Source organism: Chrysochloris asiatica, unplaced genomic scaffold (assembly GCF_000296735.1).
Source record: "Chrysochloris asiatica unplaced genomic scaffold, ChrAsi1.0 scaffold00040, whole genome shotgun sequence".
NCBI classification, from domain to species: domain Eukaryota; kingdom Metazoa; phylum Chordata; class Mammalia; order Afrosoricida; family Chrysochloridae; genus Chrysochloris; species Chrysochloris asiatica.
The window spans coordinates 20,800,312-20,818,693 of record NW_006408558.1 but is presented as its reverse complement, the minus strand read 5'-3'; the positions used below and the strand labels follow the sequence as shown (position 1 = coordinate 20,818,693).

The window sequence follows — 18,382 nt, the reverse complement described above, 5'->3', positions numbered from 1 at the left end:
GGGGTCTCCTTGGGGCAGCGGGGCTCCAGCACTGCTAGGTCTGGTTTTGGGTGAGAGGCCACACAGAGGGCAAGCGTGTCCCTGCCCCAGGGTCCAACAAGGAAGGCCACTTGGCTGTCACTCTGCAGCCAGCAGGGTTACCCGGAGCGTGTCCAGCCTCCACTCACCGTCACAGCCCCTCTCCACCTGCCCGATGCGGTGCAGGGCGTCGGCGATGAGGTCCGGGAGGCGCCCGTTGAGATCCACAGAGGCCAGGCAACCCTGAAAGCCATCCCTGGAGGCCACCAGCTTGGGCAGGTTGCTGAACATATTCTTGCTCAGACCGCCAATGTACAACTCTCCTGTAAGGAGACTGGGGTCAAAACCCAGGCTGCCTGGCTCTCATCTACCCCTACCCCCAACCTCCCCCAGACTCTAGGTGTGCCAACCCAGACCCCCCTTCCCTGTGGAGATCCAATGACTAGCATAGCCCCACCTCCACTGTGCCATCTGTCTGCCCCCCTTGCGGAGGAGCCCAGCTGGGGGGTGGGGAGCAGCTGGAGAAGCCTGCACAGTGCTCTCACCCCCACATTGGGTTCCAGTTCCGGCCTGTAATCAGGGCCTTTCATAGCTGGATGGAGGGGTGCTCCCTCTCCCCTAAGTCTCCCATTCCAGCAGCACACCCCTGGGTCTCTCCCAAACTTCCCAATGCTGAGTTCTCTTCTGGGGATTCTAAGCTCAGGCCCCAGCAACTCGGGCTTGACCCAGGGAACCTTAGGAAGAGATTCTCCGGGGGCACCCTCATCCCCTACATCACTGCCTGGCCACATCAAGGCAAAGTCCCTGAACACCTCGGCCAGTGTCCAGCAGCATTCAGAAAGCCCAGTCTGCTCCTGGCCTCAGCCAAGACCCCATCAATCCTGCTGTGGGCTGAAGGACCCCTGGGTGAGCTACCACTTTGGATTGCCTGTGGTCCAGCGCCCTCTTCTGGGAGTAGGGAGAATTCACAGCAACATGCCAGAGGATGGATTCCTGGTGTGGCACTACTGGCCTGCAAACCACTTGGCCGCAGGTTCAAACCCACCAGCTGCTCCTTGGAAACGCCATACAGGGTCGCTATGAGTCAGAACCAACTCAATGGCACTTACAGCAACATGCCAGGGGACGGGACCTGGGATCTAGTTTAGTTCTGACTACCATCTGGTTACTTTGTGACCTCAGACATGCCCTCAAGGCTCTGAGCTTGCTCCCTCCTGTCTGAAGGAGGGCATTGGAGTCAATGGTTTCTGAGGACCCTCCAGCCCTGAAAGTCTGAGTCACACTGACACCCAAGCGTCCCTAGGGGACAGAGGGCTGCTTGGAGCACGTGCCCAGGACAGGTAACAGGGTAGATCACGCTGCCCCGGTGGACTCTGAGAAAGCTGCAGGCGTTGGCCTCGCTCTGTTCCATTGCCTGGGTCTCTAAACTCATCCTCCAGTCGCTGCTCTCTGGAGCCAGGCAAATGTGGGTACCAGTGACTGCGAGACCCTGAGCCCCGGAAAGCCCCTAGGAGCGCAGGCAATGTTCAAGGATTATAAGGGTTAACAGCCAGGGGTCCCAGCTCCTGCTACCCCTCCTCCCTCATCCATGGGCCTGCAGGAGGCCACGCCCCTTATGTTCTCTCCCGCTGTCACTCAAGATGGGCTCCACCTGGGAGCTCTTGGGGCCTGAAGGCCTGGTGGAGCTACCGCTAGCTGTAGGTGCCCCCACCCCACCCCATCCCCGGGACCTCGAGAGATGCTACATTATGTGGCCAAGCTTTCAGCACAGAGCAGAACCTCAGGGGGAGCTGAGCAGGGCAGTTGGCCAATCTCAACAACACTGAAGCGTCCCAGGAAGGGGGTGGTCTTGGTAGTGGGGAAAGGGCGTCTGGGTAGAACCAGATCTTCTCAGAGGCGCCAGGCCCCACCTTTGAGATCAAGGTTCCGGGCGCCGTTGGAGTGCTGTGTAACCGTGCGAGAGTCGATCTTGAGCGTATGCACGTTGCCTGGGTCCCTGGATACCACCACGTTGTGCCATTGGTTGTCATTGACTGGTTTGTCCGAATTCCCCTTCATCAAGGACGGGCCATTCCCCAGGTCAAACACATAGTGGATGTACCTGCCCCGCGTGAGGGAGGAGACATGGGGTCAGGCGGGGCCATGCTGGGGGGTGGAGCTATGACGGCCAGGAGTCCCAGAGACGGAGGCGGAAGGCTCATACCAGCAGCAAGGGGACGCTAGTAACTAGAGTAAGTAGTATGGGAGAACCCACAAAGGAACTTGTTCTTGTGACACCGGCTTAGAGTAGGAACTAATCGAGGGGAGAGTTTGTAGGGTGGCGGGGATCTCTAGAGGCAAGGACGGAGCTGCTCTAGGGTGTGTCCTACTCTAGGGTAAGAGACCACAAGGACAAGGTTCTGTCTCCTGCCTGCAGAGGGAGCCAGTGAGCAAATCACAGATAACAAAGGGAAGCTCCCCACGCCCCGCCTTCCCAAGTGGAAGAAGACGGTGCTTCTCCATCTTGGCTGGTGGTTGAGGGGATTGAGCATCTCAGCCAGTGGCTGGGGAACTGCATCTTGGTCAGCAGGGGGTGGAGGACCACCAGCTCACCCCTTGACCAGCTCGATGACGATGAAGTCATTGCCGTTGCCGGAGTTGAACAAGAGCAGCCCGTCGGGGGCTGTGGTCTTGAACTGGAAGAAGAGGTGCATTGAAGCGTAAGCTTGGAGCGTGGCAAGCGCCAGGTAGCTGCTGCGACTCTTGAAGGTGACGGGGTCTGCCACGATGGCGCGCAGGCCAAAGCGAGCATTGAGCTCGCAGTAGGTGATGTCGCCGTCCTTGCACTGGTCCATGTAGGGCTGGCCATTGAACACCAGCCCGCTCAAGTGCCCGATGAAGTTGGAGGGCACCACAGAGATGAAGCGACGCTCCGTCATGATTCCTGTCTCGATGTTATGGAACTCCAGTCGCGTATGGGCTCCTGCCATCTGTCCTGCTAGGAACAGGAGGCAGAAATGAGGGGTGGCTTTGGGGGCACTGACTGTGAGATCATCTATGGGGTAGGCCTTGGATTCCCAGGAGCCTCCTCCTCCTCCACCTGACGGACCCACATAAGAAGCATCAGCTGCTCCTAGGGACAAGGAGGGGTCGAGGACTTTTTGAGGGCTGACAGGCTTCCAGGGAAGCTGCCTGGGAGCAGGGGAAAGGCCCAGAAATATACCACTCCTTGGGGAGAAACGGCAGTAGGAGCTTGGCCAGATGGTACCCCCAGAATGGCAGCTCAGTCAGGGAGCACCAAGAAGAAGGGCGTCAAATCCTAAAGATGTGTCTACCTCCCCAGTCCCAGGCTACCTACCCTCCACGGTCACGTTGTCCACAGACAGCTGCAGGCTCTTGCCACGCCGTACCACCCTCACCGTATGCCATTCATTGTCATTGAGCTTGTGCCCCGCAAAGAGCGTCTCGGGGCCTTTACCTGCGGCACCAAGGGGGGAGTGAGCCTGGCACCTACACACGTTTCATGTGCCACCCCAGGCAGGCACACACAGCTCCATGTGTGTGCATCCACACCACCTACAACCTGTCTCTCCTCACACCTGAGCTCTCATGCATTCAGAGCTTCTATACACCCTAGTCTCACACACACACATACACACACTTGGTGCTACCTCTCCTTATGATTCAGGGGTGCCATTCACCTAGAACACAACATGAGCAGGGCCACCTGGAAGTTGGGCTGAGACTGTACACATTGACACTCACACCATGCCAAAGACACCCACCGGGCGGAGGGGGGATTGTTGTTGTTAAGTGCCATCGAGTCCGTTCCGACCCATAGCAACCCTGTATAGGGGTTCTGAGGAGCAGCTGGTGAGCTTGAACCATCGACCTTGCAGTTCAAACCGACGTTGTAGTCCATCGCGTTAATCCACACCAGCAGTTAAAGACCAGTCTATATGCACAGACTTAAAACTGTCTTAAACCTTTTAAAAAGATGCACACCCACACATTCATGACTGTACACACAACTGTATACATACACAATCCCACTCCCAACAGGACCCACTGAGGTCTTTCTGTGCACACCAGGGCATGCAACCACACACATGGGCAAAGAAGGGCATGTTCTTTCTTGAGAACTGTGACCATTTATTATTCAATGCCAGAATGATCAATTCAAGTCTAAAATGAAACATACTTATCTTTCAAATGTTGCTGAATTCCCATGTCATCCCTCAGAGCCCCTCAGAACTCATTCTGGCTGGGGTGGAGGGGTGCAAACAGTTACCACACTCAGCTGCTAACCAAAAGGTTGGAGATTTGAATCCACCCAGAAGCACCTTGGGAGAAAGTCTGACAATCCACTTCCAAAGAAATCAGCCACTGAAAACCCTATGGAGCGCAGTTCTACACCGGCACACATGAGGTCGCCACGAGTTGGAATTGACTTGAGAAAAACTGGTACCGGTGCACAAGCAGTGTTGACACATGCCCAGGACTCTCCCTCACACACAAAGCACCAACCACACCCAGACTCTACCTCTACACCATGCAGAAACACTCACACAGCATTGAGCCCAGACATACTCAGATGCTCAGGAAAGTCCGTTCTCACTTTCCATCTGACTCCTCTGAAAGAAACTCTGTTTGGACGAAACTCGCCCCTGTCCCCGACCCATACACAAACTGCTGTGTTGGGCTAAACTTTGAGGATCTGAGCCTGCTTGCCTCCCTGCCCTCATCTTCCTTCCTGTGTGTCACGTTCGCCCCCTTGTGGCCATCTCTTGCGCCGCAGAGGACTATCCCCAGCCCCCTGGAGGCTCCTTGCTGTAACAGCACTACGGTCCTGTGGCAGGTGATACTCAAGCCTCAGTTTTTACCTTCCCTCCATCATCCCGCAGACTCGGGATGACCAGGAATCTGCCTCCCCCTCCCAGCATCTAGGGAGCCTCCTGATCCAGACGCTCTGCTTCCTTCGCTCCATTCAGCCCCTCCCAACTACACCCATTCCACCCTCAACACCTACCTGCTCCTTCCCCCCACCCATTGGCCACCTGCCATTTACCCTACAAATATAGCTTCATCCTTCCCCCACCACCCCTCTTCAAATCCCAGAGCCCAGTGTCCCAGTCCCCTTGGGTCTCTGCAGAAGAGGGTAGCCACTTACTGGGTGCGCAGCCGACGCGCAGGCAGTCTGGGGGGGCCATGGGGTGGGCAGAGGGGGAGGGGAGACAAAAAGGCAGAACAAGTTTTTTTGTTTTTTTACATCCTTCACAGGGAGGGGTTCTGCGGATGGGGGATCCCCCCCAGGACCACTTTCCGGGGACCACGCGTGCACAGGTGCCTCTCCCCTTCCTCAGTAGGACCCCTGTCCCTCTTGCCCCCAAAAGGGCTCCAACCCTCCCCAGAACTAGGAGCAGGGCAGTTGGGTGATGGGAGAGGGCTTGTGCCCCCCCTCCTTAGAGAGGCCCAGGCCTCTCATGTCTGAGGGAGATGGGCACCTTGGGGATCCCAGTCGTACCGGGGGTCACCGGGGGTGAGGGCCTGACCGACCCCCATCTCTCCAGTCTCAGGGAGGAGGATGGGTAGAGGAGCCAAGGGCCCTGCCTCCCCTGCTCTGGGACGACACCCTGCTCAGAGTCCAGGTTGGGCCACCTCTGGACTCTGAGCTGAATAGAGGGGTCAGCCCCAGGGTCCCCCTCCCGTGGCCATTCACCTCCCAAAGTCCCAGGGGGTTAGCACCACCATTCAGGAACCTTCTTCTCCCTCTCCTGGAGGATGCCAGTCTGCCACTAGGGGTCAGGCATGGTCCTTCACCCCAAACACCTCACAAACAGGCCCCTCTATGACTTCTGAGGGTGCAAACAGGCACCCTGAGCAAAATGGCCTGGTACTACCCCACCCCTGACACTGCTGCCCTCCCACTCTGGGGTCGAGGACCCTACAGGCCACAAAGCACAGTCTGCTCAGAGCCTGCAACCCCCTGGCAGGACATACTGCCACAGTTGGGGTTCAGCAGGCCTTGCTGAGGGGACAGTGTTGAGGTTCCATGAGCCTCTGCTTTTAGGCCTTTGGACACCAGCACCATCCCACCAGACCCAGATGCTGCCTCAACCTGAGGAAGACAGGGGTTGCCTGGAACGGCAGAAAGTTCTAGACTATGAGGTGGAAGTTAAGTGGTATCAAGTCGGTTCCGACTCATAGTGACCCTGTATAGTGTTTCTGAGGTGGGTTTGACCTGCCGACTTTGCAGTTAGTTCAAGTCCTAACCTCTGTACTTACACTCACTGTGACCGCCCCCAACCTCAGTTTTCCCTCTGAGAACTGAGGGGCTTGCCCATCTTCACCGAGAGGGTCCCTTTCAGCACCCCCTGAACAGCAGTATCCTTGGCAGCCTGTTCCGCCTACCAGGACAAGCTCTGTCCACACACTGGTGGCCCAGGAAGCAAAGGGTGGGGGTGGGGGGCACCTGGCATCCCCTGGGCCCCTGAAGGTTCCTGTAGTGGAGATGCACAGAGGCCCTCTGGGACTTGGGGGGCCATGAGCCCCTCGGGCAGTACAGCTGAGCTCCACACGCGTTGTCAACCGCAGCAGAAGAGTGGGCAGAGCAGCCGGGACCTTCGGCCACAGCCTGGCACCAAAAGAAGGGGCAGAGGAGGGACAGGAGGGTAAAGGAGCAGACGCTGGACACCACGGGGAAGTGGGGGGTGGGGAGAGAAGACGTAGAGTGTGAGTGAGAGAAAAGAGGAAGAGAAAACATGAGGTCAGAAAGGGGGACATCGGAAAGAAGACACAGGATGGGGGTGAGAGGGTGCCAGACCCTGGAGACGGTTCACGGGGACTCTCGGAACCAGCAGAGTTTTCACCAATGAAGGGTCCAAAAAAAGAAAAAAGGGGGCTGGGAGGGCCAAGAGGCCCAGGGCAGGAGATGCTCAAGACTTTGCCCTCCTCAGAGGGAAGTTCGGGTGTCCGTCCGTCTGTCTGAAGAAGAGATTATTAGCTCCAGACCCACCCACTGCAGCAAGCCTCCCCTCAGCAGCCCCCTCTGGTGGGGTTGAAGGAAGGCAGCCAGGATCTGAGTGTGGGTGGAAGAAACTCAGCCCCCACAGCCCCACCTGTGCACACCCACCCAGCGCACAGTCAGGGAGCCCCCAGCAACAGCCTGCATCTCCCAGGCAGATGGACAGACCCACCAACACCCTGCCAGACAGAGTCAATCAGGGCATGAGGGAGATGGGACCAAGCGAGGACATAACACTCAGGGAATGAACTTGGCCTTCTGGTCCCCTTCCTCCTGGGCTCTCTGCTAGACCAGAATCAAGAGCCCACTGGCCAGCAACACAGAGTCGGGGTGGGCACTCCTGCTGCAGCCTTGGTTCAAAGCCAGCCTATGGGAGGAGTTCAGGAACCCCTGAAAGAACCTAGGGTCTCAGGCAGGAGACCACCTCCCTCCATGACCCCAGGGATTAAAGGCTCTGCAACGTGGTAGTCAATAATTCATAGTAACCCTTCCAATAGTATTTATTCTTTTCCTGTCTATTGTGAAAATGGATATCTCAAAGCTACTGTGAATTCAAGGAGCTTTGGTAGCGTAGTGGTTACGAATCGGGCTGTGAACCGCAAGGTCAGCGATTCTGCGGGAGAAAGATGAGGCTTTCTGCTCCTGTAAAGATTTACAGCCTCGGAAACCCTGTACAGGGTCGCTATGAGTCGGAACCGACTCCATGGCACACAACACCACCGTGGTAGTGAATTCGCCTATCTGGAATGAGGGTTAGACAGACGTGTTCTGTGTGGATCGAGAGGCAGAACTAGGTCCACACATGGGGATTTCAGAAGGAAGGCTCCTGACATTGAAGGAGGTTGAGGACGCTTGCTGGCCGGAGTGATTTCTAAGGGCCCCTCAGCTTCTCCTCTTGAGCCTCATTCAGGGCTGGTTGCATGGGCCCAGGTGATGGGGGCCCTCCAGGGTTGGGCAGAAGGCACCAGAGGCACCCCTACGCAGAAGGTAGGGACCAGGGTCACATTGGAACAGGAACCCAAGGGACATCACCATCTTCTAGGGACAAGGGACAGCAGAGGGCTCCAGGAGGGTGAAGGCTTGGGGTAGGGTGGGAGACCTTTAATTGGAAAGGAGGAGCAGCAGCATGTGGGGCCCCCTCATGTCTAGAAAACATCCCATCTCCTTAGTCGGTTACCACTAAGGGTCTCCTCCCCAGGCCTGCCAAGTTGTTACCACAGTCCCAGGTCCCTCTTCACAATAGGGCCCAGCACAGTGCCTGTATCATTAGCTACACCTGGTAAGCTGCAAAGCCACCTGCTAGAAAGTGAGGCCAAAGGGCAACACCCTGAAGGCTCCCCTTGATCAACTCCCAGGAGCCTTGGTGCGGCCCTGGTCAGAAGGATGGGGTTCAAAATGGGGCTCCTGAGGTGGGGGGCCAGACTGGGTCACACTATGAGAAACCAAATTCATAGACCTGGTTCTCAGCCTAGGTCCCCCTCCCAGTACTGAGAGGAGCTGAGCAGGTCTCTAAGTGGGTCTTGCATCTGTATAATATCTTCACACCCACGATCCCATCGAAAACCACATGGAAAGTGGCAGAGTGAAGATTCTTCTCCCCATTTTACAGGTAAGAAAACAGAGGCTCAGAGAAGTTAAGTGACTTACCCAGGAATAAGCCACCAGGCTTTGAACCCAAGGCTCATCTCATCTCAGGCTGAGGCTGGGTATGGACTCCCTGTGTGTCTGCAGGTGCCTACCTGTTGACCACACACCTCTGAATGTATGCCTGGCTTTTCATGGGCTACATTCGAGATGGCGCCTCAGCACATGCATGTCTGTGGCAGGGGCATGACCAGGGCAGGAAGGGGACAACACTAGGCCTGCAGGAGGATATCTTGTTCTCTGTGTGAGGCATACAGAGAGCAGGGAGCCAGCCAAGGGAAAGAGAAGAGAGTTCAAAGGGTAGAAAGTCCCAAGGTCCCACTAGATCATCTCCCTCTTGTCCACTCTAGACAAACTCCAGCTTCTCCCCAGGGACCTAAAACATCCAAGGAAGAAAGAAGCACCTAGAAGCTGCCTTGTAGGTAGATGGCCCCACCCACTGGCTCTCATCACGCCGGACGTGCAGCCTCATGGAGGGCATGCATCCTGGGCCTTGGGCTAAATACAGGGCCGTGTGTGAAGTCCTAGGTTAGTCCCTCCTGTGACAGTTTCAGGAATGCAAGGAGGTGTTGGGCCTGCGGAGGGTTGGCCAAGGGCTGTTTCCCAGCCTGCTTTCACCAGCAGAGCTGCCCGCCATCCACCTCCCACTCTCCATGGCCTGTGATGGCCTCTAGAAGAAAAGAACACTTCCAACCCCCTATGAGGTCCACCTCCCATGCACACAGCTCCCCCTCTCCAGCCTCAACCTCTCTTAGCAAATCTTTGTCCTGGGAGCACAAAGGCCAAGTGGCCAAAAGGGGGGAAAAGGAAAGAATAGTATAAATTTATTAATGAAGTAACAGGCCCCCCAAAAGCCCTGGTCTGTCCCAAATTGCCCTGGAGGTCAATGTTGGGATGAAGCTCTAGATAAACAGTCAAAAGCTCAAAGCCTGTCTTGTCTCCAACATTGAACCTAATCTCTTCACAAGAGACTAGGGTCTCATCTTGGTCCAGCAGACAGCAGGTCTCTGGGTGCTACTGTTTTAGAGACTTAGAGAGGCCTGCCTGAGGTGGACAGCATAGGACCTCCACACTCCCAAGGTTCCCCTGGAGGAAACACTCTACAAGATGAGGGCCTTGTCTTATTTCTGCTGTACCCCCGGTTCAGAACCTATCAGGCACTCATAATGAACCCCAAAAACACTGGCTGAATAAGTGAGTCTGCTGTACTCCTCTTGCCTCTGAGCAGAGGCCCGAAGCCCCCCAGAGCAAGACAACAGGACTCATGGTCCTGCCTGGTGAACACCAGTATTGTTGCTCTCACACACGAGCAGAAAAGCGCGCCAGTTGGCACGGGGCAGTGGCCCTAGCTCTGTTCCAGGACCTTCGAGGAGATCATGAGAACAGACCTCAGTTTTAAGGCAAATAACCTGGGCTTCAATCCAGAGTCGCCTCCTGTTCCCATCACTAGCTTTGTGATGTTGGACGCATGTGTATGTGAATTTCCTAACCTAGAAAGCACAGAGTAATGTCGATGTGAGAAACCCGGATGGCACCGTGGTTCAGCCCTTGGCAGCCAACTGATAGACTGGCGATTCCACCACACCAGCTGTTCCACAGGAGAAAGGTATGGCTGTGGCTTCTCCAGTAACCCCTATGGGGCGGCTCTACGCAGCCCTGTCGTAACCCTGATTCAGGAAATATTAGACAGCATTAGGTTAGGTTTTAATGCCTATGAAATCTTTTCACAGGTCCCAGGGTGGCACCAATGGTTTGTCCTTGCTGCTAATCAAAAAGTTGGTGGTTTGAACTCACCCAGCAGCACCACAGAAGAAAGGCCTGGCCAACTGCTTCCATAAAGATTACAGGCAAGAAAACAACGGAGTTCAAGCCTGCTCTGTAGCACGTGTTGTTGTTAAGTGTTGTCGAGTCGGTTCCGACCCATAACGACCCTGTATAGGGTTTTCGAGGCATGGCTGGTAAGCTTGAACCACCAACATTGCAGTTCAAATGATTTTGCAGTCCAGAGTGTTAACCCACAGCGCCACACGTGGGTCGCCATTTATAGGAATCGACTCCATGGCAACAGGTTTTGGGTTGTTTGTGTGTGTGTGTGTGTGTGCGTGTGAGAGAGAGAGAGAGTTCACCCCTGGTCTACTATGACTCAAAAGTGGGTGCACCCAGTGCTAGACAAAGGGAAGGTGATGTGGGTACACGTGCACCTACACACAGCCCCAGAGATGAACTGGCACAGGCGGGCAGACGAGGGCAGCTGACGCAGACTCGTTCTCATCTCTAAATTGGTCGCTGCCCTGAGCTCAGACTGAGCACCAGGAGGCGTCTGTGAGCGCTTCCCACACGAATGAATCAATGAATGAGCAACCGGGTGAGCTATGCCAGCACGCATGCGTGTGCGCAGAACAGGCGCTGCCGCGGCTCCACATATGTGCCCTGGGAGGGCAGCTGGCATGCCTGTGGTCGCCCTCTGAGTCTCCTCCACTCACAGTTCTGTCAGACCTGGTACGTCCCTCCAAGCTGCATACCCTCCCACCTCCAAGCCCACCAATAGAGGGTGCCGGGAACTGGTACCCCAACCAGCTTCTCCAGACAGAGGGATATGGGGGTGTATGGGACAGGCCGGGGAGGACCAGGAGGCAAAGGGCGGGTGGTTACCGAGGTTGACCGTGAGCTTCATCTGCCCCCCGTCCAGCTCAAGGCGCAGGGTGTCGGCGGACTCGCGGGAGGTGGTAGCCATCATGAACCCGTAAGCCCGCTGGGACATGAAGCGCAGCGACACGTCCTCTGCCTCCGTGTGCATGGCATTGGGCAGCATGATCTTCATGTACATGGAACCGTCGTAGCTCAGGACCGTGGCCTCTGCGCAGGGCCGGTGGACGGAGAGAGAAGATGGAGAGACCGTTACCAGAGGACAAGCCTGAGGAAGGGGTGCAGGGTCAGGAGGCGAGGTCACCCTGGGTGTGGAGAGTGGGAACCCCGTGCCCAGCAGAGCCTCACCTCTCTCGCAGACCCGCCCCAGGAAGCCGGTCCCGATGCAGTCGCAGACGAAGCGGTTCCAACCCTCTCGGCAGACACCCCCATTGCGGCAGGGGGCCGAGGCACACTGCTTCAGAGTCTCCCGGGAGCAAAAGGGCGCCACGCCCACGGCACCCTGTGCCTCCGCCAGGCCTCTCAGGTCTCGGCTGCGGCCGTCTATGAAGAGGTCACGCACACAGCCCACGTAGCCAGCCCGCAGAGCTGCCGTCCACACCTCTGGGGGCAGAGGCAGGTCCACTCGTCCCCCCTCGGGTAGACCACCCAGGTACAGTTCACTTTCCAGGTCCAGAATCTCACTCTCCCCACTGGCCAAGAATGGCGTGCTGCGGCTGTTGACCGAGATGGAACCTAAGAGAGAGGAAAAGTGAGCCTCAGTGTGGCCCGCAAACGCCACGGGTCACAGACCCTGCCAGGATGCCCTCATCCACTCCTGCACCCACCCAAGCAGCAGCCCTGGGTGGAAGCTCAGTGACAGATACTGCTTGACAGAGGTCTCCAAGTCCAAGAGCTCAAGTGGCAGCAAGCTGTGGAGCTCTGTACAAACTCCAGCCCCCACCTGAGACCTCAGAATTGTGCAGAGGTTGTTGTTGTTAAGTGCCATGGAGTCGGTTCCGACTCATAGCGACCCTGTACAGGGTTTCCAAGGCTGTAAATCTTTACGGGAGCAGAAAGCCTCATCTTTCTCCCTCAGAACAGCTGGTAGTTTTGAACTTCTGACCATGAGGTTCGCAGTCCAATTGGTAACCACTATGCTAAAGAGTTGGAACATTCCCTGATCACTCCCCCAGCCATCCCTCAGACCAAGAGCGAGCAGAGATCCTGAGGAGGCTGGAAGGAGAGAGGCCAGAGTTGCTATTTTTTTTTTTTTTTTTTGGCTTGGTCTAATGTTTTTATTATGGTTCTTGGTTTTCCACTAACATTTAAAGCTCATTTTTCCACAGTGAGCTTTTCTCACTGTGCACCAGGCATGTAAAAAACAAACAAAAAACCATGGTGTCGATCCAAGTGGAATCTAATTCCTGGCAACCCGGTGTGTGTCACAGTGGGACTATGTTCTTAAGGGTTTCATTGGCTAACTTTTCAGAACTAGATCACCAGGACTTTCTTCTGAAGCATCTCTGGGTGGACTTGAACCTCCAACCTTTTGATTAATAGCTGAGCACAATGACCATTTGCACCACCCAGGGACTCCACTTAGTCTCAAGAGACACTGAAATTAGTCCCTGAAAATCCCATTTGGAAATAGGGGTTCGTGTACAGATTTTTGTTGTTATGTGCCGTGGAGTCGATTCTGACTCATAGCGACCCTGTACAGGGTTTCCAAGGCTGTAAATCTTTACAGGAGCAGAAAGCCTCCTCTTTCTCCTGCGGAACAGCTGGCAGTTTCAAACTGCCAACCTTGCGGTTCACGGCCTGATTTGTAACCACACTATCAGAGCTCCTTTCAGCTCCTTATTTACAGTGTGCCTCATGCTAATAGCAGCCCCTCACTTGTTATGTCTCAGAAACATGTCAGATGCCCCGATGCTCTGCTGCTAAACCCACTCCCCCTGCCAGACCCCTAAACAAGGACCACCTACTCACCCCTTCTCCATACACAGCCAGAGTCACCAATTGTCTGAAATGTTCTCCAGTCCCCCAATGCTGGCCTCTCTAGACCACCACCACCTGCCTGGACTCCCTAAAACCAAGCCAACCCCACTGTTCGGGAGTTCATTTCAACTCAGAGCAATCCTATATGGTGTCCAAGACGGTAAATCTTTATGAGAACAGATAGCCTCTTTTTCCTGCAAGTGGCTGGTGGGTTTGAACCGCCAACCTTGTAGTTCAACACCTAACCCACAGTGCCAGTAAGTTTGCTTGCCTGACACTGCCCCCTCACCCCCATAAATGTGAATTGCCCGGAATGTTGGAGAAGGAAAGGGAAGGAAAGAGGGATAAGAAAATGGATAAATGGGTGTATAACAAGAGACAGAGTCCCCAGGTGGAGCAAATGGTTTACTGAAAGGTTGGTGGTTCAAATCCACCCCAAGACTCCTCAGGAAAAAGGCCTAATAGTCAATTTCCAAAAGATTCTAGCCACTGAAAACCTATGGAGCACAGTTCTGCTCTGCATCACATGAGTCGGAACCAACTCAATGGCAACTGGTTTGGTTTGGGTTCTAATGGAATGGAGAGTCCAATGAGAGGAAATCAAAGTGGCATACTGGCCTGTGGTTCGTGGGCACTGAGGACCCTGGAAAAGGTCAAAGAGTGCCTTGTTGAGATGAATGCCAAGTTGTGTGTACACTGGTGAGGATGGACCACCAGAAATGTCCACAGCTGATCAAGCTAGATCTCTTGCGTGCGGCTAACAGGGCCACTTCCTGAAGGCACAGAGGAGTGAAAGGCCCTGGAGTCCCCTGCAGGGTCCCACAGCTTTCTAGCCTGGAGCAGTACCATGGCCCATTAGAAAAGCCCTGGCCAGCAGCGAATGTTCTATGAGGACAAACCAGGAATGAGGTGATTTAACAAAGTCCAGGAAGGAAGGAGAAGGAGTAAGCAGGCCCTTGAAAAGCAGCCCCTTCCTCCCTGCGTGCATGGGGAGGAACAGTCACCCACTCACCACTTTGGTGACCACTAGGAGGGGGAACGCAGTGCTAAATGACATTGATAAATGCTTACATTGGATGAGGTGTCAGATTGCATTTGTATCAATTCTTTTTCTGGGATCATTCCCTTGTGCTCAACAAGATGGAGAGGGGTAAAGAGTAGAGAATCAGGAGGCAGAAAACAAGAAGGGATGAGCAAGGAAGACTGAAAAGGAAAAGGGGGGTGGGCAGTGAGGACAGAACCCGCAGAAGATTCCAGAAAGAGCACTGCCTGTCCCGTTTTCTCCACTGCTGTTTTGCTGCTGTTTAAGGCTTGTTGCCAGGAAGGGAGTGCTGTTTACTGTCCCCTCCCCAAGAAGATAAGCTTCATGACAGCCAAGATTGGCTAATTCACTGCCAACTGTCTCCCCAGAACCTTGGACAGCGCCTCACACCCAGTTGATGGTGGTGGTGGTTGTGTGCGGTGCAGCTGGTTCCAACTCATAGCGACCCTGTGTACGGATTCTGAGAGCAGCTAGTGGGTGTGAACTGCTGACCTTGTGGTTACCAGCCCAGTGTTTACCCTACAGCACCAAATCAGCACTAGGTACCCAGCAGGTGCTTAATAAATATTTCTTGAAGTGAGTTAATAAAAGTTTAATCAATCTAGACTGAAGGGAGGCATAGTTGGGGTGGTTCGATGAGTAATTTAATATCTATAAACTCTCACCAAATGACTTTTTCCTCATAGATCTGGGTAAGAAAAGGTGGGGACGATGCTGATGGATTAGATGCTTCCATATGAGTGATTAGTAACAGGGCTAATTGTGATTGGTTAATTTTGCCATCCTGATGGGTATAAAATCAGCTGTCTCAGAAGCAGAAGAAGTGGGGGATCTCTCTACTGTCAAGAAGAAAGAATCAGGAGTGGAGCACACTCTTTGGATGCCGAGATCCTGCACATTGAACTTCCCTGACCCAGGGGCAGAAACCTGTGGCACTAAAGGAGTGGCAGAGGAGCAATAGCAGCAGGACCAAAAGCCAGAGGATGAGACCGAACAGTGAGCTCCCAGCAAAGCTGAGCAACTCCTGGCAGGAGGCTTGCTGGCAGAGTGAGGTACCGCCAAGCACTTCGTTGGGGGAGTTGGTTTACTGACCCACAGACCTCAAGCCAAGTGCCTTCAGGCTGAGGCTTATGGTGGAGTGGCGAATCCTGTGGGCATTTATAACAACCCTAAAAGAGCTCTGTAACATCAGCCAGCAGACAGAGGCCTGCCTGTGGGCACAGCTGGAACAACTGTGCCCTGAGCATTTCTGACCCTGAATTGTACCTGTTCACTCCCCTAGTGGCCGAGTTCTGTGTGAGCAAGTGCAGTGAATTACTGAATACAGCTGAGAAACCCAGAGTGCTATGGGAGGGGGGCTGAGTGCCATGGTTGTTTGCAGTTGGGAAGATTTGGGTTTTGTTGTTTTGTGAGGAGAATGGAATGCTTTCATAGCTGTTCGCTCCATCCCTATGCTAGAGGCCTTCCGTATAATCACTCCTTTTATAGAGAAGGAAACCGGAGCTCCGAGGGATTGAGCAATGTGTCTAAAGTCACTCAGCCAGTGAGTGGAAGCACCCCTCCACCCGGGCACCAGGTAGGAAGGGAGGAATGCTAAGAATACTGTCAAACAGAATGCCCCCAACAAGGAGACCCGGAGCTGGAAGGGAGTGGTCAGGGACAGGGGAAGGGCCCAGAGGCCCCCTGACCTTTGCGCCCGTCCCTCTGAAAGTCCACATGACACCATTCGCCGTCGTTGACTTTGCGGCTGGATGCCCGCAGCTTGATGCCCCCAGAGCCCATGTCCAGTAGAAGGTAGAGGTAGCCGTCCAAGAGCTCCATGGCGAAGTAGTCAGCCCTCTGAGCAGAGCTGTGGCCCCCGGCCCCAGCCCCCGCACGCCGGCCCTGACTGAAGAGCAGTAGCCCATTGGGTTCGGTGGTACGGAAGTCCAGGGAGATTGAGCCAGTGCGCTTGGCGCTCCAGCGGGGCAGTGCAACAAAGGCCTCAGGACTCTCAAAGGTCACTGGGTCCAGGGCAGCCACATCCTCACAGCGGAATGACAGGTCCCCTTGCAGCTTCATCTTGGGGTCCCCTTCCTTTGCCAGGCGGGAGAGCTCCAGCTTGAAGTCATTGTTCTTATAGACCACCTTCAGGGATGAGAGGGTCGGGGAAGAAGCAAAAGCAGCCATCAGCCACCATGGGATCCCACCGCTCATCCCTGGTGGTCCCTGCTGAATGCCACTAACCAGGTGGCTTAGGCCTCCATTCTAGAGCTTCACACACAGAGGCCGTGACCAAGCCTCTGCCCTGCTTCCTCTGCCCTGTGTCCTGGCACCAGCACCAGCACGGGCGGCTCAGCCGGTGGGCACTCTGAGCCTGCTCAATTGATCACTGTTCACATCTCTCTATCAATCCCTAAATGACTGTGTTTTCAATTCCACTCCCTCTCCACAACCTGACCACTCATTTACAAATGAAGAAACAGGTTAAGTGACCTGCCCAAGGTCATCAAGTGACTGAGTGCAGGAGCCAGGACTGAGACACAGGTCTTCATGCCCAACACCCTCTCCTAGGACCTTCAGTGTTACAAGGACGAGGGCAGAAAGGCTCCCAGAAAAGGAGAGGCTCTTGACTGAGCCTGGGTCTTGGATTTAGAAGAAGGGACCTCCCCTGCTATGGACTTGGAAGGAACAGAGGACCCAGGCAGCTGGCCAGGTCAGACTAAACCAGATTGAAGATAGGGACCACAGGGTGCCTGGGCTGGCACCAGCCCTCACTAGCCTACTCACGTCCTTGAGGCAGCCCATAAAGTTGTTGCTGACGGGCGAACCCGGCAGGTCAGCTGTGTTGGGACTGCCCCCAATGTAGAAGAAGTCATCCGAACCCAGCATGGTGTAGTCTTCCTGTGTGTAGCCTGTGGTGGTCAGGATCCCGTCCACCGAGATGGTCACCTGCCCAGCCCAGGGAGGGAGGGGGGGAGACAAGGAGACAACCGGCATCAACTCTCTGGGAAGAGGCACAGGCTGGGTGAGGTGGGGGCCAGAGGGCAGCGGGGGAGGGGACCCCCCATTTTTATGTCTGCTTGTCTCAGAGGAGGAACAGTGGAGCAGAGCGGCGAGGAGGACGAAGAGCCAGCACAAGATTTGATGGTTTCAGAGGGAGCTAAGGGCCCCTTTGAGTCCCCAGCTCAGCAGGCAGAGGCCCAAAGGTCACATGAAGAACCCGTTGTGAACAAGGGCCAACAAGTGGCTCTGGATGTTCCTCTGAATGGAAGTGGGGACCCCAGGATAGGCCCTATTTGGGGGGATGTGATGGCACCCTCATTTCTCTCCTACTGAAGGTGAATACCCAACATGTCATTTCAGAGCTTTCTCCTGAATGGGGCAGGGGGCACAGTCCCCTCTCCTTCTGGGGTGCTGAGGGTGCTCCCTCATTCAGCCCATGAGGGAGAAGGAAGATGGAAGATAGGGGGGCCTTGGAAAACAAGAACTCAGCTATTCCAGGAAGTCTTGGCCCTTCCCTAACCCCTCAGGGCTGGCCCCACCACTACCTCCCAAACCCATAGAAGTCTCACGTCTCCTGGCCCCGTCCCAAATCTGGCTCCTTACTCCTCGGGTTCCCCTCTACAGGTAGACCTCAGTGATACTGTGGATTTGGTTCCAGAGCACCACAACAAAGCGAGTCACACAAATGTTTGGGGGCTAGTTCCCATGCATAGAAGAGTTACGTTTACACTCGACTTAAAGTGTGCAATCGCATTGTGAAAAAAAAGATCAAACTCTTGTGAAAATGACCACTAAGTGACAGACAACACACCGTGAGCACATGCTCTTGGAAAAATGGCGCCAGAGGTTCTGCTCAAGGAAGGATTGCCGCAAACTTTCAATTTATCTAAAAAATGCAGCATCTTCATTGCGCAATAATGCGGCACGCAATAAAACAAGGTGTGTCGGTATTCAGGACACTCTCTGGGCAGCCCCTGACCTCTTCATCAGCCTACACTGCTTTTCCTCCGATCTGGTTACCTTTTCTACAATCAACACCGTGCTACTTGTAGGTAGCATGAAGG

General features: G+C 54.8%; 1 protein-coding gene across 3 annotated transcripts in view; it reads right to left on the bottom strand.

Moving 5' to 3' along the window:
- The window catches only part of NRXN2 (neurexin 2), a 107,324-nt gene that overhangs the window by 44,000 nt on the left and 44,942 nt on the right, over positions 1-18,382 (bottom strand). For 2 of the 3 annotated variants that reach the window (XM_006860969.1, XM_006860971.1), the window contains 9 exons: positions 17,103-17,264; positions 16,022-16,460; positions 11,660-12,046; positions 11,318-11,521; positions 5,168-5,194; positions 3,356-3,475; positions 2,611-2,992; positions 1,929-2,119; positions 168-341 (listed from right to left, as the gene is read on the bottom strand). In XM_006860969.1, the coding sequence (XP_006861031.1) occupies positions 168-341; positions 1,929-2,119; positions 2,611-2,992; positions 3,356-3,475; positions 5,168-5,194; positions 11,318-11,521; positions 11,660-12,046; positions 16,022-16,460; positions 17,103-17,264 (2,086 nt within the window). The remainder of the gene's footprint in view (positions 1-167; positions 342-1,928; positions 2,120-2,610; positions 2,993-3,355; positions 3,476-5,167; positions 5,195-11,317; positions 11,522-11,659; positions 12,047-16,021; positions 16,461-17,102; positions 17,265-18,382) is intronic. The other variant, XM_006860970.1, reaches the window with a different exon arrangement.